This window comes from Bos javanicus, chromosome 3 (genome assembly GCF_032452875.1).
Source record: "Bos javanicus breed banteng chromosome 3, ARS-OSU_banteng_1.0, whole genome shotgun sequence".
Taxonomy (NCBI): Eukaryota; Metazoa; Chordata; class Mammalia; order Artiodactyla; family Bovidae; genus Bos; species Bos javanicus.
The window spans coordinates 112,749,472-112,775,634 of NC_083870.1; the positions used below are offsets into that span (position 1 = coordinate 112,749,472).

The 26,163-nt window shown below is 39.1% G+C and overlaps 1 protein-coding gene across 8 annotated transcripts in view; it reads left to right on the forward strand.

Annotated features, from left to right (window-relative positions):
- GIGYF2 (GRB10 interacting GYF protein 2) overlaps positions 1-26,163 on the forward strand; it is a 129,286-nt gene that overhangs the window by 29,859 nt on the left and 73,264 nt on the right. For 7 of the 8 annotated variants that reach the window (XM_061412630.1, XM_061412632.1, XM_061412634.1 and 4 more), the window contains 5 exons: positions 7,866-7,995; positions 8,881-8,976; positions 19,760-19,871; positions 24,032-24,143; positions 25,183-25,223. In XM_061412630.1, coding sequence (XP_061268614.1) covers positions 7,866-7,995; positions 8,881-8,976; positions 19,760-19,871; positions 24,032-24,143; positions 25,183-25,223 — 491 coding nt within the window. The remainder of the gene's footprint in view (positions 1-7,865; positions 7,996-8,880; positions 8,977-19,759; positions 19,872-24,031; positions 24,144-25,182; positions 25,224-26,163) is intronic. The other variant, XM_061412635.1, reaches the window with a different exon arrangement.

Below are 26,163 nucleotides of genomic sequence, written 5' to 3' on the forward strand. Positions count from 1 at the left end.
ATTTCCTTCTCTAGGGGACCTTCCCAATTGAGGGATCTAACCCAGGTCTCCTGCATTGCAGGCGGATTCTTTACCATCTGAGCCACCAGGGAAGCCAAAGGACATGGTACCTACTTTTGAATTATTTATTTAGTGGAGAAGCTGACACTAAGTAATTTCGCTGTCAGTGTTACAAGAGGGGGAAGTTCCCCAGAGGGTGTAAAGGCAACCCACTCCAGTATTCTTGCCTGGAGAATCCCATGGACAGAGGAGTCTGGCAGGCTATGGTCTATAGGGTTGCAGAGTCTGACAGGACTGAAGCGACTTAGCATGCATACATGCAGGTTGTAAAGGGAGTATAATGGTTATACAGGATATTCAGCTGCTCATTTGATCCCTGCAGGCTTCTCATCCTTTATAGTTTTCCAAAACTGAGCTCATGAATTTTGTCCTTTTAAATTTCCTCTTTTATTTCATCTTAACATCACAGTGTGCCCGTTAGCTCAAGCCAGACATCTTGGAGTTATGCAGGTCATTTTCTTTTACTTCTATATCCCTGTGTCTAGTCCATCACAATGCTGTGTCAACTCTACCTCCAAAATACCTCTTGAACCTATTCATTTCTCTCTATCTTCATTGCCTCCAGCCTAGTGTAAGCCACCGTCATCTCCTGATATAAACTAAAGGACAGGCCTTCTAGTGTTTCCTGGCTCCTTTTCTTCTGATTGCTGTCCCCACTGCAGCCAGAGTAATCTTAAAATGTAAATTTGATCAAATTGTCTCCAAAATCTTTCACTAGTTCTCCATTTGTATGACTGTTTATTAGGTTTTCCTTCCACTAGCCAATTAGTTCTGTGAACATTCGTGGGTACTTGTGTGTAGCCAAACACCCAGGATCTAGATCTCTTTCCTTTCCCTCCTACGGCCCTCTTTCCAACCCCCTGCTGCTGCTGCTGCTAAGTCGCTTCAGTCGTGTCCGACTCTGTGCAACCCCATAGACAGCAGCCCACCAGGCTCCGCCATCCCTGGGATTCTCCAGGCAAAAACACTGGAGTGGGTTGCCATTTCCTTCTCCAATGCATGAAAGTGAAAAGTGAAAGTGAAGTTGCTCAGTCGTGTCCGACTCTTCTCGACCCCATGGACTGCACCCTACCAGGCTCCTCTGTCCATGGGATTCTCCAGGCAAGAGTACTGGAGTGGGGTGCCATTGCCTTCTCCGTTCCAACCCCCTACCCTACTCCTGTTTCTCATCTTTTCCTTTCTTCCTTTCCACTTAACCTCTCTACTTCCAGGCAGTTCCCCTGGCGTCCCAGGTGAAAACAATTAGAAAAAATATTCCAGACATCAGAAAGCCTAAGCCTGGGTGAAGACAAGTGGACAGGGAACCATAGGTTTCAGAGGGAAATTCCAAGACATTTTGCCTTGGCTATGTTATGAAGTGTGGGCGAGAAGAGCTTGCAGGTAGCCTTTCTATGTTACGAAGTTTTTTATTTTACCTGATCATTGTGTGCCAATGAATTGTTAATCAGGGAGCATTTTATTCAAATTTGCTTTTGAAAGAGGTAACTGGTAGCAGCGTGGAGGATGGACTTTGACTGGTTAAATTATTTAGGATGCTGTTGCAGCAGTTGAGGTAATAAGTGTGAACAATAGAAGGTTACTTGGCCAGAGGATGGTTTGAGAGATTTAGGATTTAAAACTGATTGTTTAGTTGCTAAGTCATGTCTGACTCTTTTGTGGCTCCATCACCTGTAGCCAGCCAGGCTCCTCTGTCCATGGGATTTCCCAGGCAAGAATACTGAAGTGGGTTGCCATTTCCTTCTCCACGGGATCTTCCTGACCCAGGAATTGAACCCATGTTTCCTACATTAGCAGGTGTTTTCTTTACCACTGAGCCACAGGGAAGCCCTTAAAACCTGGTAGGATGTGAAAGCATTCGCTCAGTAGATGGTGGTATCCTTACCTGCCTTTGGGAATACCGGTGATGAAGGAGGTTTTGAGGAGTAGGTTTGGGGTCTGTTAGACCTAGAGGGCTGTGAGTGGTTGAATAAGAAAGCCTTACTCTGTCGGGGAGAGTTCACACCTGGAACTGAGTCATGAGCTTACACAGAAGTGCTTTTAGGTTTGTACATCTTCACACAACTACATGGACATTCTGAATTACTTTTGTAAGCTGAAGTTTGGGTTTGAACAACAGTTAACAAGAGAGGACTGTGGGTGTCGGGGAGGGGTGGTTTTGGAAGGCCCAGCTGCTCTCAGTGACTACTAGTACTCCTGGGAGTAGCACTGGGCCTCCTGTGTTAAACAGATCTCCCTGTGGCCAGGAAGGTGAAGATGATCAGGAGAGGGAGACTTCACTTGGGCCTACTGTTGAGGTGGTTGAACTTTTCTAGAGCAGTGGAGTAGTGGGGAGAAGCCACGTTACGCTGGGTTTTGAAGTGGTTGGGAAGTGAGGCGGTGAAGACGTCTCTGAAATGAAGAGGAAGATGACTAGTGCTGCATTGCCAGAGAGGGATGCTACGTTAGAGGACTTTTAAACAAATCACTGTTAGATATATTGAGAGATGAGTGGAATGCTGATAGGGAAGGATTGAGTTTCTAGAAGAGAGGGCTATATGGAGCACGATTCTAGAGGAGGTAAAGGTCACTGGTGGGTTTTTAGGGAAGGACGTTATCTAGATATGTTTCAGCTTTTCCAGATATCTGTGGGTGAAGGAGGACTTGGGACAGGATTTGTTGATTACTAAGTGGAGCACAGCCATTCTCCTGGTTCAGGCTACCATCTTCTCTCAGTTGCATTATGCCTAGCTTGCCTTCACAGTAGCTGGAGGACTCTCCTAAGTATGCATTCCTGGTCATGTTAGTCTTTAGGTCTGGTACCTATAAGAAGTGTTCAGTTCCTAGGCATGGGAAGCCCCTGGGGGTTGTTCAGTCGCCCAGTTGTGTCTGACTCTTTGCGACCCCATGGACTTAAGAACACCAGGCTTCCCTGTTCTCACTGTTTCCTGTAGTTATCAAACTCATGTCCATTGAGTCAGTGACGCCATCCAACTATCTCATTCTCTGGGGATTGTTGGGTGGATTTGAAACCTTGTGAGGAGTAGATGAAGAAATTGGGGGTGTTGGACGGGTGAGCTGGAAAGCCTCGTGAGACATAATAATTGCAGATACTGGGATGATTTTTCCATTAGAAGATGGAAGAGCGCTTAGATGTGCCCTCTAGTGGTAGACACTCCTAGGGAACATATCGACTCAGTATAAGATATTTTAAACTGATTTCTAATTATATAGATGTATATTTAAAAATTAATTTTTGGCAGACTGAGCCATGACTATTTTAAAACTTTGAGACCTCACTGTTGGAAAGATTTTGATCTTTTTAGTCATAAAAACCTTGTTTTTGACTCTTGGTTCTGCTGGCTCTGATTGTGGGTAAATGGCTTAACTCCTTGGCTTTGTTTTCCTCATCTGTCATATTGGGGGTGGTTGTGAAACGTAAATGAGTATATGCAACATTCCCAGCTTCAGTTTTCAGTGGATAGTAATTCCACTTTTTCAGGGAAGAGCCCAGATGTTCATGATGTGAACCACTGTGCTGGCAGGTCCTTCAGCAGTGGTTGGGTCCTCCTCTGTGGGCATTTTGTTTTCTCACTGACTTGTTTAGCCTGTCTTACAGGGAAAGACTAGAGATCTCTTCAAGAAAATTAGAGATACCAAGGGAACATTTCATGCAAAGATGGGCTTGATAAAGGACAGAATGGTATGGACCTCACAGAAGCAGAAGATATTAAGAGGTGGCAAGAATATACACAAGAACTGTACAAAAAAGATCTTCACGACCCAGATAATCACGATGGTGTGATCACTGACCTAGAGCCAGACATCCTGGAATGTGAAGTCAAGTGGGCCTTAGAAAGCATCACTACGAACAAAGCTAGTGGAGGTGATGGAATTCCAGTTGAGCTATTCCAAATCCTGAAAGATGATGCTGTGAAAGTGCTGCACTCAATATGCCAGCAAATCTGAAAAGCTCAGCAGTGGCCACAGGACTGGAAAAGGTCAGTTTTCATTCCAATCCCAAAGAAAGGCAATGCCAAAGAATGCTCAAACTACCACACAATTGCACTCATCTCACATGCTAGTAAAGTAATGCTCAAAATTCTCCAAGCCAGGCTTCAGCAATACGTGAACCGTGAACTTCCTGATGTTCAAGCTGGTTTTAGAAAAGGTAGAGGAACAAGAGATAAATTGCCAACAACCACTGGATCATGGAAAAAGCAAGAGAGTTCCAGAAAAACATCTATTTCTGCCTTATTGACTATGCCAAAGCCTTTGACTGTGTGGATCACAATAAACTGTGGAAAATTCTGAAAGAGATGGGAATACCAAACCACCTGACCTGCCTTTTGAGAAATCTGTATGCAGGTCAGGAGGCAACAGTTAGAACTGGACATGGAACAACAGACTGGTTCCAGATAGGAAAAGGAGTACATCAAGGCTGTCTGTTGCCACCCTGCTTATTTAACTTCTATGCAGAGTACATCATGAGAAACGCTGGACTGGAAGAAACACAAGCTGGAATCAAGATTGCCGGGAGAAATATCAATAACCTCAGATATGCAGATGACACCACCCTTATGGCAGAAAGTGAAGAGGAACTCAAAAGCCTCTTGATGAAAGTGAAAGAGGAGAGTGAAAAAGTTGGCTTAAAGCTCAGCATTCAGAAAACGAAGATCCTGGCATCCGGCCCCATCACTTCATGGGAAATAGATGGGGAAACAGTGTCAGACTTTATTTTTTTGAGCTCCAAAATCACTGCAGATGGTGACTGCAGCCATGAAATTAAAAGACGCTTACTCCTTGGAAGGAAACTTATGACCAACCTAGATAGCATATTCAAAAGCAGAGACATTACTTTGCCAACAAAGGTCCGTCTAGTCAAGGCTATGGTTTTTCCAGTGGTCACGCATAGATGTGAGAGTTGGACTGTGAAGAAGGCTGAGTGCTGAAGAATTGATGCTTTTGAACTGTGGTGTTGGAGAAGACTCTTGAGAGTCCCTTGGACTGCAAGGAGATCCAACCAGTCCATCCTAAAGGAGATCAGTCCTTGGTGTTCTTTGGAAGGAATGATGCTAAAGCTGAAGCTCCAATACATTGGCCACCTCATGCGAAGAGTTGACTCATTGGAAAAGATTCTGATGCTGGGAGAGATTGGGGGCAGGAGGAGAAGGGGACGACAGAGGATGAGATGGCTGGATGGCATCACCAACTCGAAGGATGTGAGTCTGAGTGAACTCTGGGAGTTGGTGATGGACAGGGAGGCCTGGCGTGCTGCGATTCATGGGGTTGTGAAGAGTCGGACACGACTGAGTGACTGAACTGAACTGATAGGCATTGGACTCGATGACCTCTTAAGTCCGTGAGTAATTGGAAAGAAAACAAAAAACCAACCCAATAACAGTGAACACTTTGAGCACCCAGATGGTAGTCTTAATCTGTTTATTACCAAAGAGAATCAGGCTCCCTGGTGAAATGGTTATTCCGCATCTGAGGCAAGAAATAAGCTGATTTTGGAACATTTGACATACCAGATAGAAATGAAGCTCTCAAAGACTACTAGGGTTGGGTCAGAAGGACTTGGGAGCTAACCTGAAGCCTCTTCCACTAGGCAGAGTTGAGAGAGTTTGAGTATTGTTAAGAATAATTGCAGTGAAATGAAATATATTAATGAAAATAATTTTACTGTTGGAGGATTGTTAGTGAACCAAGTCATTATTATGAAAACTAATAAATGGAAGAAGGAAAGCTGTTTCTTTTCTTATATGAGATATATTCTATTAGGTACTACCAGATAGTGTAAGAGGAAAGTTTCTCTTTGTAGAACCTCTACCTAGTAAATAAAGAAGAAATGATAGAATAAAGTCAGTCTGTAACCTTAGTGAATTAGGGGATCTAAGCTTCGCTCTTGAAGAACTACTTAGCCTTGCAAAACCAACCAGGCAGCCTGTGCCTCCTGGTGGAGTAACATACCACCACATGGATGTAGTCTTGTCAAGTCTACATCCAGTCACCTGTTTACATGAAATGCAGAGAACAGAGAAATGTATTAAACTATATCACAGGGATAAAGTTAGCAAAATTCAGACTTAAAAATCCTTATCTTTTAGAGATAACATTTTGAAATATTTGCAGATGAAATGATTGCTATTGCTAAGTCACTTCAGTCGTGTCCAACTCTGTGTGACCCCATAGATGGCAGCCCACCAGGCTTCCCTGTCCCTGGGATTCTCCAGGCAAGAACACTGGAGTGGGTTGCCATTTCCTTTTCCAATGCGTGAAAGTGAAGGCGCTCAGTCGTGTCTGACCCTCAGCGACCCCATGGACTGCAGCCTACCAGGCTCCTCCATCCATGGGATTTTCCAGGCAAGAGTACTGGAGTGGGGTGCCATTGCCTTCTCCAGATGAAATGATAACTTGTCGTAAAAGAATTGTCTCCAAACTTGAAAATAATTTCCTTTAAAAATTTTGAAAGCAAAAGAGTTCCTTCAGAATAATATTAAAGGAGGGTTAGATGGGGCTGTAGAAGGAGTGGGATGGCCTGGGGACTGGGTTGGTGGGTACAGGAGAGTTTCTTGTTGATCCTTTTATATATGTTCAAAATTGTCTGTAATAAAACTTTAAAAAATAAGTAAAAAGAAATAAAACTTTATTAGTCTTACTGTACTAATGCATACTCTTTTTTTTCCCCCTTGTATTGCTTTCTACATGTAAACACATTCTGTGTATTTGCTAGGTACCTGCTACTTTTTCTGCCGTTCGTGAATAATGTGCAAGTATTTATTCTACTTGACCTTCATACTTTTTAATGTACAAGTTGTAGACCGCCCCCCCCCCTTTTTTTTTGTCAATACAGCTTAGCAATTTGGGGATATATTTCAGTGCTTCTCTTGAATTTTCTTTGGGCTAAACTACTGACTTGAAGTACCTTGGTCCCTTTTACCCTTGTTATCTATTACTTCATAGAACTTTGGGCTACTCCTGATGGTTTCCCTAGAGGGAAACTTGACATTTTTTGCTGAGATTCACTCCTTTTTAAAATAATAACATTTTAAAAATTAACTCGTTCCCCTTTTCCCAGTTTTCTTCCTTCGAGGTAATTTCTGTTATCAGCTTGAAGTATATTTTTACCTTTCTTTTTTTCCTTAGCAGTAAATATGGCTTTTTTTTTTTTTCTCCTTGTACTTCACCTTTTTTTCCCCACTGTATTTTCAAATTCTCTACACTGACCATTAATTTCTTTTATTAAAAGTGAATTATGAAATGTTGTGGGCATATTTAAAAGTATCTTTTTTACAGGTGTCTGTATTTTGCATTTTCTCTTGGGGAGCAAAAATATTTTTTAAAATATTTTGTTAAATATTAGAAAATCATTCTTTGAAGTCACTGTTTTGGTTTTTAACTCCACAAGTGCTACTTGAGAATTTGCGTCGCTTTACATCCTTGCCAATAGCTGGTATTGTTAGAGTTATTCATTTTTATTAATCCAGTGTATGTAAGGTGATGTCTCACTTTTGTTTTAATTATGTTACTTTTATAGTTTGGAAAAAGGTGTCTCCTCCTCACTCCCTAAACTTCTCAGGGATATGGCACAATACTTCTTAAGGAAGTTATCTACTTATTTGTCAATAAACTCAATGAACTATTTTCTTAGTGAGCTATTACAACAGATTGCATTAGAGCTAAAATCTTGGATACCTTGAGATAATGGCTTTTCCTTTCTGTTCTTTTGAAGAACTAAAATGAAGATATTACATTATGTGGAAATAAAAAGTCCTTACTGCCAGCTCATTTGACACTTTGTTTTTCTATTCTGCTTACTGTTTCAGGCTCCGAGCTCTGTCCAGCGGTGGGAGTATTACATCCCCCCCTCTTTCGCCAGCATTGCCGAAGTATAAGTTAGCAGACTATCGTTACGGGCGAGAAGAAATGTTAGCACTTTTCCTTAAAGACAATAAGGTAAGAACGTAGGAAAGAGTTGAAAATTGCAAATGCGATTTCTGGGTATGTACAGTTATGTGTTGATACATGAAATAGCTATGGTTCTTCTCTCTTTTCTTCCTGTGTTGAAACCTGCATTAGTTCACAGAGGCTCTTCTAAATGATACACACTTTATGCTTTAGAGAAAACCTAAGATTTCATCACAGAAGTAGAAAGCTTTATGGAAGCAGCAGAGTGGTCAGGACTTAATGCTTTGTCTAACTGATTTCCTCACAACCTTTATTTTTATCAAATTGTGATGGCTGAGAAAGTTTTCTCTTCTCTTTATTGCATCTGTCATTCTTTCCAGTTAGATGTTAGGAGCCAGAAGGGCAGATGCTTCTCTTGTTCTTTGCTTTTGAGTTAAATGTAAAATTTTTAGTGGGGAGAAAATCTTAAAATATAGTACCTCATTTGTGTTACTTATAAATGATCAAAACTCACAGTATAAAGTACACTTCTGTTATGTAACTAGTGAGGAATAACATTTTCTACTTAAGTGTACTTTGCTTTTAAGTTTATTAATGGATTAAGGATCAAACTTTAATGATCGTTGCTAAGAACAGATACAGTTGCTTGTAAAATTCTCCTTACCGTCTGTGGTTTGAGTTAAATGTGCACTCTGGAGTATCAGGGTCAGTGTTATATATCAAATCTGAGCGTGGTAGTCTAATGGGAGGACGGGGTGAGTGGGCTTTTAAAAAATGTTTGACCCTGTCAGAATATTAATTGTGACTGAATAAGCTTTTAATCCATATCTTTGATAATCAGCAGCAGATAAACCAAACAGTATTTTCTTGTTTTGGCTTCTTTAGAATTGCAGGGAGAGCATTAATCTCATGGTCATGTGTTTGGTCAAACAGATCCCTTCAGATCTTCTGGATAAAGAATTTCTGCCTATCCTACAGGAGGAGCCCCTGCTGCCACTGGCTCTTGTGCCCTTCACGGAAGAAGAACAGGTGTGTGCGTAGCGTTGAGCCTCAGGTCCCACTCTTGTTTGTTCCCACTGAGGCTTGAAAATAGGAAGTTCCTCCTTAGGGTCTAAGGAGTGTCCTCCTTCCCCAGGTCTGCTTCCTTCTACTCTTCTCGGCATATGGATGCCTCTCTTAGTTGACTAGATTCTGATTTAGATTTGAGGCTGTTGAGTATTATGTGGAGATAAGGATGTGTGTTAGAATAGAGAGAAAAAGGTATTTTTCAGGGGAGAGGGCCTTCTTTTCAGAAACATGTCGTTTTTCCGAAGTAATATGCTAAACCTGAATTCCCACCAGTTTTTACCACTAGAGGAAAATGTAAATAATCAGCTCACAGTGTGCTTAAAACGGTGCTTTTCTGTCACAGATTTTTTAAAATGATAATAGTGAGAAAGTTAGAGTTTTGGGCTGTAAAGTAACAGATTCTGTGTTACAGTGTACAGTGTCCATACATAAATAATGGAGTTTCTGATTTCAATGAACTATGGTGATTATTGGGCTTCCCTCATAGCTCAGTTGGTAAAGAATCTGCCTGCAATGCAGGAGACCTAGGTTCAGTCCCTGGGACGGGAAGATCCCCTGGACAAGGAAATAGCAGCCCACTCCAGTATTCTTCCCTGGAGCATCCCATGGACAGAGGAGCCTGGTGGGCTACAATCCATGGGGTCGCAAGAGTTGGACACGACTTAGTGACTAAACCGCCACCACCGTGGTGATTATAGTAAAATGGAGAAAGAAAGAGCTTTGTTGGAATGCCGCTTTAAATGAAGAATCATCATTACTTTTTAAGAAAACTGCTTTATTGAGACCTAAGTTACATGCCATAAAATTAAACATGTTTGTAGTTTTTAGTAGATGCAGAGTTGTGTAACCCATCACCACTGTCTAATTCCAGAACATTTTTCATTATTTTTTTGTGACAGCTCTGGGTGTTTTCTCTGTACTCGTGCCATGCTGTGCATGGTGAAATCAGTCTATTAAGAGGGAAAAGCCTATTAAAAGAACTTAGTGAAACTTCCCTGGTGGTTCAGAACTGATGGGGAACTAAGATCTCACAAGCCACAAGGCATGGCCAAATAAAAATTAGACTTCTGTTAACCTGTGTTAAGTTTTAAGAAAGGTGTGATATTTATTTGGTGACTTTGAGCATCATACTTCTGTAAGCAGTTTTGTTTCATTTGCGGTTTCTCCTAAATCAGGCTGTGCTGTGTGCTTAGTCACTCAGTCGTGTTCGACTCTTTGCGACCCCATGGACTGTAACCCGCCGAGCTCCTCTGTCCATGGGGATTCTCCAGGCAAGAATACTGGAGTGAGTTGTCATGCCCTCCTCCAGGGGATCTTCCCAACCCAGGATTGAACCCAGGTCTCCCGCTTTGCAGGCAGATTCTTTACCGTCTGAGCCACCATGAGAGCCCAAGAATACTGGAGTAGGTATCCTATCCCTTCTCCAGGGGATCTTCCCGACCCTGGAATCTAACTAGGGTCTCCTTCATTGCAGGTGGATTCTTTACCAGCTGAGCTACCAGGGAAGTCCAAAGTCAGGCTAATAGTTCCTTCTTTATTCATGAAACCCAGTATCATCTCGGGTCATCAACAAATATTTTCATTGATGAAAAGTTGTTATTGTTATAAAGAATTCATGGGAAAGGAAGGGTCCTGTCTCTAGTAATTGCTGAAAACTTTCTTTTCAAAAATGGTAAATTTCCTTTAAAAAAAATTGGACATCTGTTTATATTTTGGTTTAATTTTTCTCAAAAATATTTTTATTATGAAGCATTTCAAATAGTATAGAGAATATTATTACAAAGACCTGAATATTTTCAACTCATATACATCTAATCTTAAAATAATTTGTGTATATTTTTGTTTTAAGAAACAAAATTTCTCCTTCACCCCAGTTGAGACTGCCTGGGGTGTACCCCTCTCTGCATTTCCAGGGATTACTATGAATCAGATTACTTTCATCATTCATGTTTTGATATTTTCATTACATATTTGTGTGTCCGTATACCTGTAAGCGGAGAAGGCAATGGCACCCCACTCCAGTACTCTTGCCTGGAAAATCCCATGGACGGAGGAGCCTGGTAGGCTGCAGTCCATGGGGTCGCTACGAGTTGGACATGACTGAGCGATTTCACTTTCACTTTTCACTTTCATGCATTGGAGAAGGAAGTGGCAACCCACTCCAGTGTTCTTGCCTGGAGAATCCCAGGGACAGAGGATCCTGGTGGGCTGCTGTTTATATGGGGTCGCACAGTCGGACACAACTGAAGCGACTTAGCAGCAGCAGCAGCATACCTATAAGAGTTTCATTTTATAGGGTTATAAATTTTACATGGACTATAGCCTGCCAGGCTCCTCAGTTCATGGAATTCTCCAAGCAATGATGCTGGAGTGGGTAGCTATTTCCTTCTCCAGGGGATCTTCCTGACCCAGGTATTGAACCCAGATCTCCAAATTGCAGGCAGATTCTTTACCATCTGAACTACCAGGGAAGCCTATATTGAAGATAGCATACTGTATATTACAGAGGAGGAAATGGCAACCCACTCCAGTATCTTTGCCTGGAGAATCTCATGGACAGAAGAGCCTGTCAGGCTACAGTCCTTGGGGTCACAAAGAGTCGGACACGATTGAAGTGACAGCACCACTGTATAATTATATTCTGCAGCTTGTTTTTTGAGTAATGATTTTTAGATTTCACATTCATACATATGGCATCAGTTTGTTCATCTCTGCTTTATAATATTTCATAAGTGAGAAAAATCAATAAAATACTTTTTTTTTTTTGCTGTAAAAGATATTCATATTTGATTATAGAAAATACAGAAAGATATGAAGAGGTAAATCTTTCCTATAAAATTACCATGTAGAAATAATTACTTGTTAACATTTGATATGTTTATTTTTGTGTATCTTCAGTTGTCAAAATACACCGGTAATGCAGACTGAATCCAACAGCGTTTCAAAAGAATTATACACCATGGCTAAGTGGGGTTTATCCCCAGAATTCCAGGGTGGTGCAACATAAAACCAATATAATATACCCAATTAATAGAATGAAGAAAAGAAAAGCACTTGATCACCTCAGTTTCCACAGAAAAAGCACACAATTCAACACCCTTTTGTGAAAGCAAACGTAACAAACTGGGAATGAAAGTGAGCTTAGTTAAGGGCTTTTATGAAAAACCCACAACCAACATCATACTCAGTGATGAAAGACTGAAAGCTTTTCTTCTTGGATTGGGAACAAGGTAGTATATCTGCTTTCACTACTGATATTGAACCCTGTGTTGGAAGTTTTAGCTGAGCTCTTAGGCTAGAAAAGGAAATAAAAAGGATCCAGACTGGAAGGGAAGAAGTAAAATTATCTGTTTGAAGATGACATGATCCTTCATATAGAAAATCCTAAAGAATCCACAGAATAACTGTTAACACCGGTAAGTAAATACAGCACAGTTGTACGCTACAGAATCAGTACACAAAAGTCAGTTGTGTTTCCATTATTGTATACTTAGTCGCTCAGTCGTGTCTGACTCTTTGCAACCCCATGCCCTGTAGCCTGCCAGGCTTCTCTGTCCATGGGAATTCTCCAGGCAAGAATACTGGAGTGGGTCGCCATGCCCTCCTCCAGGGTATCTTCCCAACTCAGATATTGAACCCAGGTTTCCTGCATTGCAGGTGGTGGATTCTTTACTGACTGAGCCACCAGGGAAGCATTTCCATATACTAGCAATGGACAATTTGCAAAGGAAATTAAGAAAATTCTGTTTAGTATCAAAACCAAAATACTTAGGAATAAATTTAAGGAGTATGAAACCTTATACAATAAAAAAAAAATGAAACACTATTGAAAGAAATTAAAGAAGATCTGAATAAATGAAAAGGCATTAGCATTTTATTAACCGTTGAAAGACTTAATATTATTAATGATTTGCTGCCAGTACAATCCCCACCAAAGTCCCAGTGGCTTTTTGGGTAGAAGCTGATCTTAAAATTTATATAGAATTGCAGAGGACCCTAAGTTGTCAAAACACTTTTGCAAAGAAGAAATAGGACCTGTACCTCCAGTTTCAGAACTTAACTGCAAAGCTGCAGTAATCAGAACTGGTTTTAACTTCCCTGGCGGTCCAGTGGTTAAGATTTTGTGCTTCCAGTGTAGAGGGTGTGGGTTTGATTCCTGGACTAAAGGAACTAAGATCCTACATCCCTTGTGGAAAAAAAAAAAATCCAAAACAAAAAACTGTGGCTTAAGGATAGATGCACATACCAGCTGATTATAAGTGAAAGTTGAGAAATAAAACTAACTCACTCCATACTGCTGGATCACTTTGAAGAAACACTGTATGTGGGTATGTATTACTTTTGTTTCACTGCTGCCATACCTATAGTATTTTACCCTTGCTTTTGCAATGTTCCATGATTTCATTGTTTTTTTCATGAGCAGTAAATCATGTGGAATTCTCCAGGCCAGAATACTGGAGTGGGTAGCCTTTCCCTTCTCCAGGGGAATCTTCCCAACCCAGGGATTGAACCCAGGTCTCCCACATTGCAGGCAGATTCTTTACCAGCTGAGCCAAAGGGAAATCCAAGAATACTGGAGTTAGGTAGCCTATTCCTTCTCCAGCGGATCTTCCCAGCCCAGGAATTGAACTGGGGTCTCCTCCATTGCAGGCAGATTTCTTTACCAACTGAGCTATCAGGGAAGCCCAAATCATATGGTTTAGAAATCAAAATTTATCTTTCCACCAGCCATCTGTCTCTTTTTCTGAAAAGCAGCCTGTATTAGCAGTTTCTTGTGTATTTTTCCAAGTAAATATTGAATATATTTCCCTCTTTTTGTGAAGGTGGTGGTGTATACTAAGCTTTGTTCTATATTTATGTTGTTTTTATTGAAAAATATTCTCTGCACATTTGGAAAAAGTATTCTTTCTTTGTTTTAGTTTGCATTTCTTTCCCCAATGCAGAGTTTCTCAGATACTTGCATTTATATATCTTGTAATTTTTTGTTCTTTGCCATTTTTGTTGCAGGGGTGGTGCGGATAATAGTCTTTTTCTTGAGCTAGTCCTAAACCTAACCTGTTAAATTTTCTTTCTTTTTTTTTTTTTTCAGTTCCTTTTTTATTGGAATATAATTGCTTTACAGTGCTGTTAGTTTCTGCCATACAGTGAAGTGAATTAGCTGTATGTGTACATGTATCCCCTCTTGAACCTCCCTCCCACCCCTCATCCACTCATGTACTAGTTCATTTTTATAAATTTAAAATTGCATTGGTTTTAAAAATTGCACTGTATTTTTTAATACAGAAGCCTATTTTATATAGCTCATTATACCAGTTTCAGTCTTTTGTGATTAGTTTTCCAATTGTTTATGAATACTTTTTAATAATTATTTTTTATTTTTCATTAAATGACTGCCTAGATTTTCTTAGAGACAACATGGGTTAGAAAAGCTTTTTAGTAAGTAGGCAGAAGGACTTGGTACTAGTTACTAATGTGATATGCTTTAAGGGCTACACAGATTACTTGATTGAGCAATCAAAAATTATTCAATAAATACTGCTGAAAACTGTTGGTTTTTTAAAAAGGAATAAAGTTAGATATGCAGTACACCTTCACATGAAAATTAGTTCTAGAATCACTAAAGAAGTAACTCTTCATTTTGTTTTTATAATGGAAAAGTTTATCTTAAGGTGTTAAGATTTGAATGCTGTAATTACCAGGGCTTAATGTAAAGATTGGATTCCCTGGTGACTGAGACAGTAAAGAATCCGCTCACAATGTGGAGACCTGGAGTTTGATCCTTGGGTGGAGAACATCCACTGGTGAAAGAAATGGCAACCCATTCAAGTAATCTTGCCTGGAGAAGTCCATGGACAGAGGAGCCTGGCGTACTGCAGCCCATGGGGTCGCAAAGAGTTGCACATGACTGAGCGATTAAGTACAGCACAACACAAAAATGCAAAATTGAGGAATTCTTGACACTTGCTAGCCTTTCTTTTTATAATATATGTTGGAATAGGACAGTACTTAGAGCTGGCAAAAGATTCATTAAGCAAAAGATTCATTAATATTTTGAAATTAACACTTTGGATGGTTACCTGTTCAGGAATTGTTTAGACCTTCCTAGGCTAGAGTTTTGCATATCGATTCACCCTGTTACTCCTATCCAGGAGGTAAATAATTCTAATAACCTAAAATAGCTTCTTGCTATATATCTTGTTTCCTAATGTTACCTGAAGAGGGTATTTTATCTTTAAAAGCAAGTTAATTGAGTGTACGCATTTCCTGCCTACACCCTCCCCACCCACATATACTATTAAACATACATGTTCACATATATATGAATGCATGCATGTGTAAAATATAATTACGTAAAAGGTTTTCTTTGAACAAAATTAATGCTTGAATAAGATCTTCTAGTTGCTCTTTGATTGGACATTTCCCTGTATGTCCTTATCGAGTTTGAAAAGCATTCAGTTCAGTTGTTCAGCCATGTCCGACTCTTTTTGACCCCACGGACTGCAGCACGCCAGGCCTCCCTATCCATCACCAACTCCCAGAGTTTACCCAAACTCATATCCTTTGAGTTGGTGATGCCATTCAACCATCTCATCCTCCATCATCCCCTTCTCCTTCTGCCTTCAATCTTTCCCAATGTAAAGGTCTTTTCCAATAAGTTAGTTTTTCTCATCAGGTGGCCAGAGTATTGGAGTTTCAACATCAGTCTTTCCAATGAACACTCAAGACTGATCTCCTTTAGGATGGACTGGTTGGATATCTCTGCAGTCCAAGGGATTCTCAAGAGTCTTCTCCAACACCACAGTTCAAAAGCATCAATTCTTCGGCACTCAGCTTTCTTTATAGTCCAACTCTCACATCCATACATGACCACTGGAAAAACCATAGCCTTGACTAGACACACCTTTGTTGCCAAAGTAATGTTTCTGCTTTTTAATATGCTGTCTAGGTTGGTCATAACTTTCCTTCCAAGGAGCAAGTGTCTTTTAATTTCATGGCTGCAATCACCATCTGCAGTGATTTTGGAGCCCCCCAAAATAAAGTCTGACACTGTTTCCCCATCTGTTTGCCATGAAGTGATGGGACCGGATGCCATGATCTTAGTTTTCTTTATGTTGAGCTTTAAGCCAACTTTTTCACTCTCCTCTTTCACTTTCATCAAGAGGCTCTTTAGTTCTTCACTTTCTGCCGTAAGGGTGGTGTCATCTGCATATCTCAGATTATTGATATTTCTCCCAGCAATTTTGATTCCAGCTTGTGCTTCTTCCAACCCAGCGTTTCTCAGAATGTCCTCTGCATATAAGTTAAATAAGCAGGGTGACAATATACAGCCTTGACGTACTCCTTTTCCTGTTGGAACCAGTCCGTTTTTCCATAGCCAGTTCTAACTTGCTTCCTGACCTGCATATAGGTTTCTCAAGAGGCAGGTCAGGTGGTCTGGTATCCCATCTCTTTGGGAATTTTCCAACAGTCAGAGGCTTTGGCATAGTCAATAAAGCTCTATATATTACACTTGTAATTTAAGTAACTGCTACCAGATTGGTATATTTTATTTATTTTACATGAAAGAAAGTCACTTCATGTATACATTTTTAATTAGACGATACATGTGTATACATGCAAAATTCACAAAGCACATACAGTGAAAAACAAGTCTATGAGTGACCTAGGCTTTTTTTCCCTCAGGATTAACTGTTATTTTCATTGTCTTATATTCCCTTTCTAGGGTATTTAATACAACTGCAGCTACTTTGGTGTTTGTTCTTTAAAACACACACACACACAGCTGCTATTTAGTGCAACTGCAGCTACTTTTGTATCTGTTCTTTAAAACATACGCGCGCACGCCTGCTATGCATACAGTTCTGCACTGTTTTTACCTAAGCATCTATTTGGGAGATAATGACAGATATTTATTTAACTTTTAAGATGTGTCACTGTTCTAACTACTTGTTGCTTAATGTGTTAAGTGCTTACAACAGCCCACGAAGTAGATTCCTTTTCACATTATATGCATGAGGAAAATGAGGCACAGAGTTGAGTAAAGGAGCCGCAGTTCACTCTCAGGCAGTTTAGCCTCTCCATGCACTTCACTCCAGCTATGCCTATTAGGCTGACTGTATGAAATTGTGGTTTTCTGGATCAGAAATGATTGAATATTAGCAGTTTTTTATGATGGTGATGGTGTAGTTGCTAAGTCATGTCCGACTCTTGGAACCCCATAAACTGTAGCCTGGCAGGCTCCTCTGTCCATGGGATTTCCCAGGCAAGAATACTAGAGTGAGTTGCCATTTCCTCCTCCAGGGGATCTTCCTAACTTGCTTTCACCCAAGTCTCCTCTGTTGAATGCAATCTCCTGCACTGTAGGTGGATTCTTTACTGAGTGAGCCACCTGGGAAGCCAATTTGTATGGTTAACCCTAATAAGTAAGAGTTGCCTCATATTTTTAAAAAATTGTGTAGAATTCCCTGTGTAGATAGCCATGATTTTTAGATCAGCTCCTTTTGATTGATACTTTGCCAGTTGCCATTTTTGCTTTCACAAACAGTACTACAGTTAAAAATCTTTCTGTTTGTTATTTTTCACATGTGTAAGAAGAGAAATTGTGTAAAAAGCTGTGGACATTGAAATATACTTTGACAGATGTATCTGTTAAGTATATATATTGCCTTCCAGAGATTATACCAACTTTCACTTTCAGCTGCAGTGTGTTAGGATGTGTGAAAGAAAGCATATGAGAGTTTCCCTGAACTCTGTAGATGGGTGCGTTTGGGTTTCATACATGTAATCCTTTGGTTATGAGGTATTCAACAGTGTCAGATTCTGGCATGTACTGTATATTTAACACTGACTTCTATTTTTCCAGTATTAGAATACATGAATCTAGATTTGGGGATTTCACAGTCTTGCTTAATTGTGATCCCAGAAGAATTATTCAGTAACGCTGCTGTTTACTGTGTGCCCCGAGATAAATTAATGCATTTGTTTCAACTAGCTTTTCTTAAAAATAATTTTTATTAAAATACAGTTTGAAATAAGTATTGATTAAGTTTGGTATCTACCTCTAGTTTTCCATTATTAATTACATCTTGGTCTTCAGTTTTGAAGTTACTTGATTGTATTATTATATGCCTATAAAAGTCAAAGGAATAAAATAAGTTTCTAAAGTTTACCTGAACAAATTCTATTGAATACTGTTCTGATAAAGACAAGTAGTGACAGGTAATGAGGAGAAAATCACCCATATATTAAAATAAGAAATTTAGTAAAGAAAGTAGAAGTTTTTCAAACCAAAATTACATGTTGATTTCTTTAAAATAGGAATATCATATTTCATTTGATTTTTGAATCCAAACACAGTGGAAACAGTTTGGACTTAAAAGAAGTAGTTGAATTGCAGAATTTTATTTCCCTGAAATTTAGTTAGCTGCTACCGAATTTGTGTACTTTAGCCTCATGTGTTGTCTCTGTCCAGAGGTCCCTTGCTGCAGCCATGCTGAAGCTGTGTTTTCCACACTGTGCCATACCACTGCATTTTTGCACAGATGTCTTTTAGGTTCTGTGCTGTGCTTAGTTGCTCAGTCGTGTCTAACTCTTTGCATATAGTCCATGGAATTCTCCAGGCCAGAATACTGGAGTGGGTAGCCTTTCCCTTCAGGGCATCTTCCCGACCCAGGGATCAAACTCAGGCTTCCTGCGTTGCAGGCGGATTCTTTATCACCTGAGCCACAAGGGAAGCTCAAGAATACTGGAGTGGGTAGCCTATCCCTTCTCTAGTGGATCGTCCCATCCCAGGAATCAAACTGGAGTCTCCTGCATTGCAGGTGGATTCTTTACCAGCTGAGCTATCAAAGAAGCCCAAGTGTATAGAAAGTATTCAGGTAAAGATGTATTCCAACAGTTTTTGAGTTTAAAACTGTCTCATTAAATTGTTTCACATGCCTAGGATTTTAATATTTCATAGATCATTTTCCAGTATTTTTATAATTGCTTCCTGCTTTACCTTTTCCTAAGCCCTGTGTGTTCCATTTATCCAGAAATAGTGACTAAACTTACTTTTGAATCCCAGACCTCCTGTCTTCCTGTGTCCCCTCTTCATGTTTGAAGGATGCTTACCCACTATTGTTCTTGTCATATTTGACCCTTTTCCACATTGACTGTGGGTGCAAATGAAGGCTAATGACCAAGTGATTGGGGTTTTGTTTATTCTTCTCAAGCATTCTCTTCCCCTACCCACTTCTTACTTTGCCTTTCCCCATTCATCCCTGATACCTGTTATTCTATTAAACACTAGTTGGAGTTGCTAATTCATATAGATGAGCAGAATGAGGCAAAATGATCAATATTTTTTTCTTTATCCTGTTACTGTTGATTCAGACCTTTTGTGACTCCTGCTCATTTTCACCTTTCAGTAGTTAAAGGACCCTTTCAAACCAGATCTCTCTTACTGTGTATTCTCTGTTTGTTATGATGATGCGTACATATCTTGCCTCCTCGTGGGTACGTACAGAACCTGAAATGGTTTAAGCGTTGGTTGTTCATGTTTGTTAATCTGAAATGTTAGTTTAAAATCTCCAGCTACAACCAGATTTTGGAATATCTTCGTGTGCCGTGTGCCATGTGGTGATCATTTCCCAGTGCTAGTAGTCATTAGATGCCGGTTTATAGACGCTGGGAGATGGTGAGGAGCGACATGCAGTTTTATCTGTTTCATCCGTTTCTTTTCTTTCTTTTCTTTTTTTGGCAGAGAAACTTTTCCATGTCCGTAAATAGTGCTGCTGTCCTGCGATTGACAGGACGAGGAGGAGGAGGAACGGTGGTGGGTGCTCCTAGAGGTCGAAGTTCTTCACGAGGGCGAGGTGAGCTTTCATGTGAAAAAGTAATAACCAAACGGTGGAGACAGAAGAGAGGGAAATAAATAAATCACTGTAAAAATATTTTGATACTTGATTTTCCAAAACTGCCCTTTGACACTAACTGCATAATAAATGTCCTGAACATTCGTTTTCGGAACCATTTCTCAGTGTATCTACTCCACAACCCCTGGTTTGGAGTAGAAGAGGGTGATTTGAGCCTAGGGACTTGAGTGAATTATTTTAGATGGTCCTAATTCTCTTTGGCAAATATTCGTGATCCATACTCCTCACCCCCAGGGGACCTTATGCTGTGAGAGCCAAAGCTCCCTGAATTGCCTTGGCTGCTCAGTGGCACCCAGGTCCCTGCAGGCCTCTGTGACTCGGGTCTCCATATAAGGCCATGTGCCTGGAGTGTCCCCAGCCAGAGAGAGGCTTTTGTAAAAGCCGTCTCCTCAGTATGAGACCTTTTTAGGGTGCAGAAGAAAGAAAAAATTATGCAACAATCCTTTATATAATCTGTAGTTTTATATTTTGTAGATTTGTCTTTTCTTAGAAGAATAATTGATATTACTTGTTCTTTGATATCTTCTCCCTACTTGGAGTTTGTTGATCTTCTGCTACTTAAGGGCATTCTTAATATTTGTAATATAAATATTTATTTGAGCTTTTACTTCTAAGTTGGCTAAATCATAGCAGAAGTCTCAACATACCTTGCAGTTTTAAAAGGTGCTTTTGGAAGAACTGGATGTCTGCAAGCCATTGCCTCCACACGTTGCACCATCCAGGGTGGCGTGATCATGAATGTGGCGTATCTAAATTCTTTTTTCTTAAAGTTAAGCTTTATGAATAGAGTGATTTATACCCACTCTTTATAGAGACTGTATTAAATTGTGCATTCCTGTGAAGGGGTTTCATTCAGAATGTGGGAAGGCAACTGTTCTGAATGATGAAGAGGTTAACTGAAACTCTACTTGTAGATCAAGTGCTGTTGCTAGGATGTCCATGTGTTTTCCTTCTGAATTTGTCAGTCTCTAGAATGGTGGTTTTTAACCTGGGGAGTTGTTAGAATCATCTATAAAACTCAACAGGAAATAATATCTGCAGCAGAATATACTGGGTGGTGAGATTTAAGCTGTGTGTTTCAGAAGGTCCACAGGCCATTTAGATTCTCAAATGCAGTTAGGTTCCGTTGGTGCAGAAATCGCCTGAGATCTGTGCTTCTTGGTGGTGTGCTGATGGTGTTTTGAGGGTGACTGTGGCGTGCTCCTTGGACGTTGTCTGGGTTTTGCTGCAATGGGCTCGCACTGAGAAGAGGTTGCCCTTGGGGAGCTTTTCCTCTAGTGCTTTTCAGGGCATGACGGTGAGAGGTCTTATTAATTAAGAAGTGTGGCCCACAGCAGCTGTTTTTTGTTCCTCAAGTGACCACCAATCTCTAAATAGGTGTTAAAAAAAATTCCAGGTCTAGAAACTGATGAAGCGTTGATTAATTTCTTCCTGCCTTCTGGTTTGAAGTGTATATTGTTATCACATAGGATAGAACTCTTACATTCAGAATTTAAATGGGACTTGTATGAAAGATAAATACTGTAATAAAAGCAGTGACTTAATTAACATTGATATGAATGGATGACATGAAGCTAGTTAAATGAATGAAGTGACTTAGTGAGAAATACTTCTGACACCATTGTCCCAACTGTGATTCTTATTGGTTTCATGAGACCTTTAATCTGTGGTTTTGTTTTCTTCAGTTACTGCTTAATTTTAACCTGTTGGTTAAATAAATAGTGATTAGTGTAGCTTTTTTTTTTTTTTTTTGGCATGAGCAGACCTGACATCATATGATTGCCCTGGCAACTTGAGAGAAGTTTGTTGTGAAAATCAACTGACTTTCATACTTCAGAATATCATGAAGCAGTAACATTAAATGAACAGGGAAACAACATGAATTTGTCTTCTTTTTATTTTATCTGGTGAAGATGTTTAAAAATAAAGCGTATCTATACAATTGTCAGCCACTGTCTTCCTCATTATTAAAGGAGGTATTTGTAATCCCCCCAAAGAAGAGGGTGAGATCTCAGAGATTAGGACAGTCATTTAAATTTAACTTTGTGAAAGATTCTCCATGTTATATTTACTTGCTTCTCCTCATATGGGCACTACTTTTATAGATGATTATGGGCCTTGCACTTTGAAGAGTGTTCCTTACGTTTTACAAGCTGGAAAACTCTAGAATCACATTGTTTTTTTGTGCCCACTTATAAAGCTTTGGGCTCATAAGGAGGACCCGTGCCAATGCTAGTCATAACTGGCAGGGAATATTTTGTGGTTTGCTTATTTTTCTGGCAAATTTTGAACACTGTTTTTCATATTCACATGTTTCCAGAATAAAATACTTTTTCAGGGTGCTATGTGCTTAATGGTTTTCTTTAGAAAATTGTTCTCTAAAAGGACAGGGAACTTTTTTCTTTCTCCCTAAAAATATCTTTGTAAATATCACCACAGTGTTATTTAACAGTTTGTATTAGACTGTTTTAAGATAGATCTTAAATAATACATCTATATTTCCTAAGGATGGAGGTACAAAACTGTACATTAAATTGAAGTTAAGTTGATACAACTGGAAGGTAACTTTAGGATTATTATAGTTCAACTCTAGTCCTTACTTCCATTTTACAGATGAAGATATTGATACTTAGACTAAAGAAGATATCATTGTTCTATGATTACATACATAAAACTATGCATTATTCTTGTATTCCATCATAAGATCATATAGAAGTATAATTGTATTCTGAATCAATATTTGATAAGTGATGCTAGAAAGTAAAAATACTGTATGGATATTTTAAACAGTTATTTAACTCAGTTGTATTTAGCTTTGGAATGCATTCATTCTTTTATTCAAGATTCATCATTTTTCCTCGGGTGTTTTTTTACTGTTGGAGAAGTGAGTTGGGGATAATGGCTAAGATTTTTTCTAGGTATAAATACATACCTAGGCACAATTTTTACCCCCTTCCCCCCAGTTTTCAACTTGTGTGTTGGATACAAATGGCGTACGTTAGTTGGGAAATCCTCACAGTACACAGAAAATATAAAGCTGAAAGTGCATATTGCCTTCTGCCCCCAGATGCAGCATTTGGGTTTATATCCTTCTTGATCCTAACTATGCAGTCGTATCATTTATATACATTGTAATTTTTTTTTTTTTATGTATTGCTCTTTGGCGTGCTTTAGTCATTCAGAATAGTCATACAGTCATTAAGTCATACAGAATAATGTAGATTCCTTTTAATAGTATCTTATCTTTTGTGGCTTCCTGGTATTCTACTGAACTGGTTTATCAAAATTTGCTTAGCCAGTCCTTTACTGATTTATGTTTCCGTTTTTCAAAAATTGGCAACAAAAATCTCCATATATATATATATTTGCATATTTGTGCAAGTCTTTCTATTAGGATAAATTCTAATTAGAATGTTGAGTCAAATTTGATAAATGTAATCAGATTGCCTTCAGTAAAGGCCAGTGTACATTTGAGCCACTGGAGCCTCTGTAAATTCCTACATGCACACTTTCTTACCGGCTCTATGGTTTGAATTTAGTGCTGCCTGATAGTTTTCTCCAGGATTTGCACAAATGGGAAAGAGTGCCTTTGGTTGGTGTGGAATATTCTTGAAGAAGTTAGTTCACAAAATTGATAGTTTAGTTGGCCGTATTAAATTATCCTTGCTCTGGAGTTAAAGAAAGTAACATTTATGCCTGGTTTTTGTACTTTGCTCTCTTCTCAAACTCCTCACATTTTCCATTTTTATTGAAAATAATCCAATAGAAGGTTTGATTTGTCATAATGGTTTACTGATCTTAGAATTTCACTATTTTCTGTTAAGGAGCTTGATGTTGATACAGTTTTCTTGTTCAGGACTGGAACTGGTACTCTTACACAGTTTTTTTTTTTTTTTTAATATCCTCCTCTGGTCTGGCTACTTCACCGCTGTCATTACTCTTATTGGTCTCACTGGTAAAGATTCAGTGGGCCTTGCTAGATATTAAATGTAGATATCCTGCTTTGTATATAGACAGCACTTCAGAGATGAATGCTTGGTGTTCACCTTGTGCCAGATGTTGACATCTGACCATCATTTTCTCTGTATTGTTGTTTTCAGGCAGAGGCAGAGGCGAATGTGGTTTCTACCAAAGAAGCTTTGATGAAGTAGAGGGGGTGTTTGTCCGAGGAGGCGGCAGGGAAATGCACAGGTCACAGAGCTGGGAGGAAAGGTAACTGGAGGAGTCACATCTTGGGATAAAGATTCTTGGTGTAAAAGCATTTTTTCTCTGCTTTCTGCAGAGGAGAAGGCTCTCTGTACAGTTACAAAGTTTCACTTTCCAAAAAATGCTACTAATGGAATAAGAGTTATGTTAGACGTGTTTAAATGATCCTTATTTTCTAGAGAAATACATTAATATTTTTGTCCCTGCATGGATATTTAATAGTTAATTAAATGTGCTATTTGATTAGTATTCAGTGAGAAGCATTTTCATTTTATTGTTTGTTGCTGTTAATCAAAGCATCTTCTCTATACTGCTTGTGACTTTGTATGAAGTCTTTCAAGATGAGCAAAGGCAATTGCACAGATAATTTACAAAGATGTCCATGTGATAATATTTATAATATAGAACAGTGGGAAATAAGCCAAACAACTTAATTTTAATGTGGTTTCTTATAAAACGGCATATCCACACAGGTGTTAATTGGTCTCTAAGTCATGTCTGACTCTTTCCTGACCCGATGAACTGTAGCCCAACCAGGCTCTTTTGTCCATGGGAGTTCCCAGGCAAAAATACCAGAGTGGGTTGCCATTTTCTCCTCCAGGGGATCTTCCCAACCCAGGGATCAAACCGGAGTCTCCTGCATTGGCAGGTGGATTCTTCACCTCTGAGTCACCAAGGAAGCCTTGTCCATAAAAGCTAGGAAGAGTTTGAGAATATTTAATCATGTGTAAAAACACATTCTGAAAGCAGTATATAAAGCTCTGTACATCAGATACCTAAAGTAAAACATGAATTTAATTAAAAATGTACCTAATAAAAAAAGTTTCTGGGTCTATGGAAGCTAGCTTTTGGTAGGTGAGACACTGGATATTTTTGCTTTCATATTTGTGCTTTTCTGTGTTTTCCAAATGTTAGGCAAAAACGATATATTTGTTTTATAATTTGAAAAGGAAATGCTGTTAAAGATAGGAAAGTGGGTGTCATGGATGGGAAATCTTTGTATTACTCTCATGTTCTTTTTGAAACTTCATTTTACCTTTTCTAGGGGTGACAGACGTTTTGACAAACCAGGACGAAAAGATGTAGGTAAGACTTTCTGTTTTGAAGTATTTTTATATGGATTTCCATGGCATTAGTTCTTAACAAGGCTCACAAAGGATACCTTAATTAAAAATTGACCCAGTTACTTGCCTCTCTCCAGTAGATGGGGTTGTAACATTGCTTGCATTTAGAGTTCCATGGTTATTTGAGGGCTATATTGCATGAAACCAAGGATAATAAATACAACCATTAGGATTTACTTGGTTTAACTTTTTAAGTCTGTGTGTTCTCTGCAAGACTTATTCTTTATTAAGGCTACCTTATGAACTGAAATTTCAAGTTAGGAAGCAGCCTATTTACTCCTTTTCCAGTGCCTCTCACAGCTGAGAAGAAATAGAGAAAATGCTAGAAGGTTTGCTTTTGTATCTGAGAGCAAAGGCTAAAACTGTGACAGTTTTTACTTTAGTCATTTATTCATCTGGTCTTTTTGATAAATGATGGTCTTTCTTAAAGGGCAATTTTCACATTAGATCTATAAAAATATTTTATAGTGGCTTTTATTGAATGCTTTTTAATACGATGTTCACTTTGGCTTATTAAACTATGCTAATGATTCTGAACTTTTATAAGTAATCCACTTTTGTTGAAAATGTTGTAAATTAAAGAAAAAAGTTGCTCCTGCTATGTCTTACAGTCTACCAGAATAGCAGTACTTGGCTAGTTTGTTGAGACACACTGACATACTGGTCAATTGTGAGATACCCTTTGACAGCAAATTAAGATAATTTAAATACTGAAAGTTCCAGAATGATTTGTTCTTTTTAAAATTAGAGACTGTTCTTATCATGTATTTGCTTCTTATATATGGAGAAATGGGTGGAATTAGAAACGTGGGTAAGAATTGTGCATGACCTTTGTGAATACCCACAGGAGAATGTAGAGGCAGAAAAAGCCCTGTACTACTCAAATTATAATTTCTGTTCAT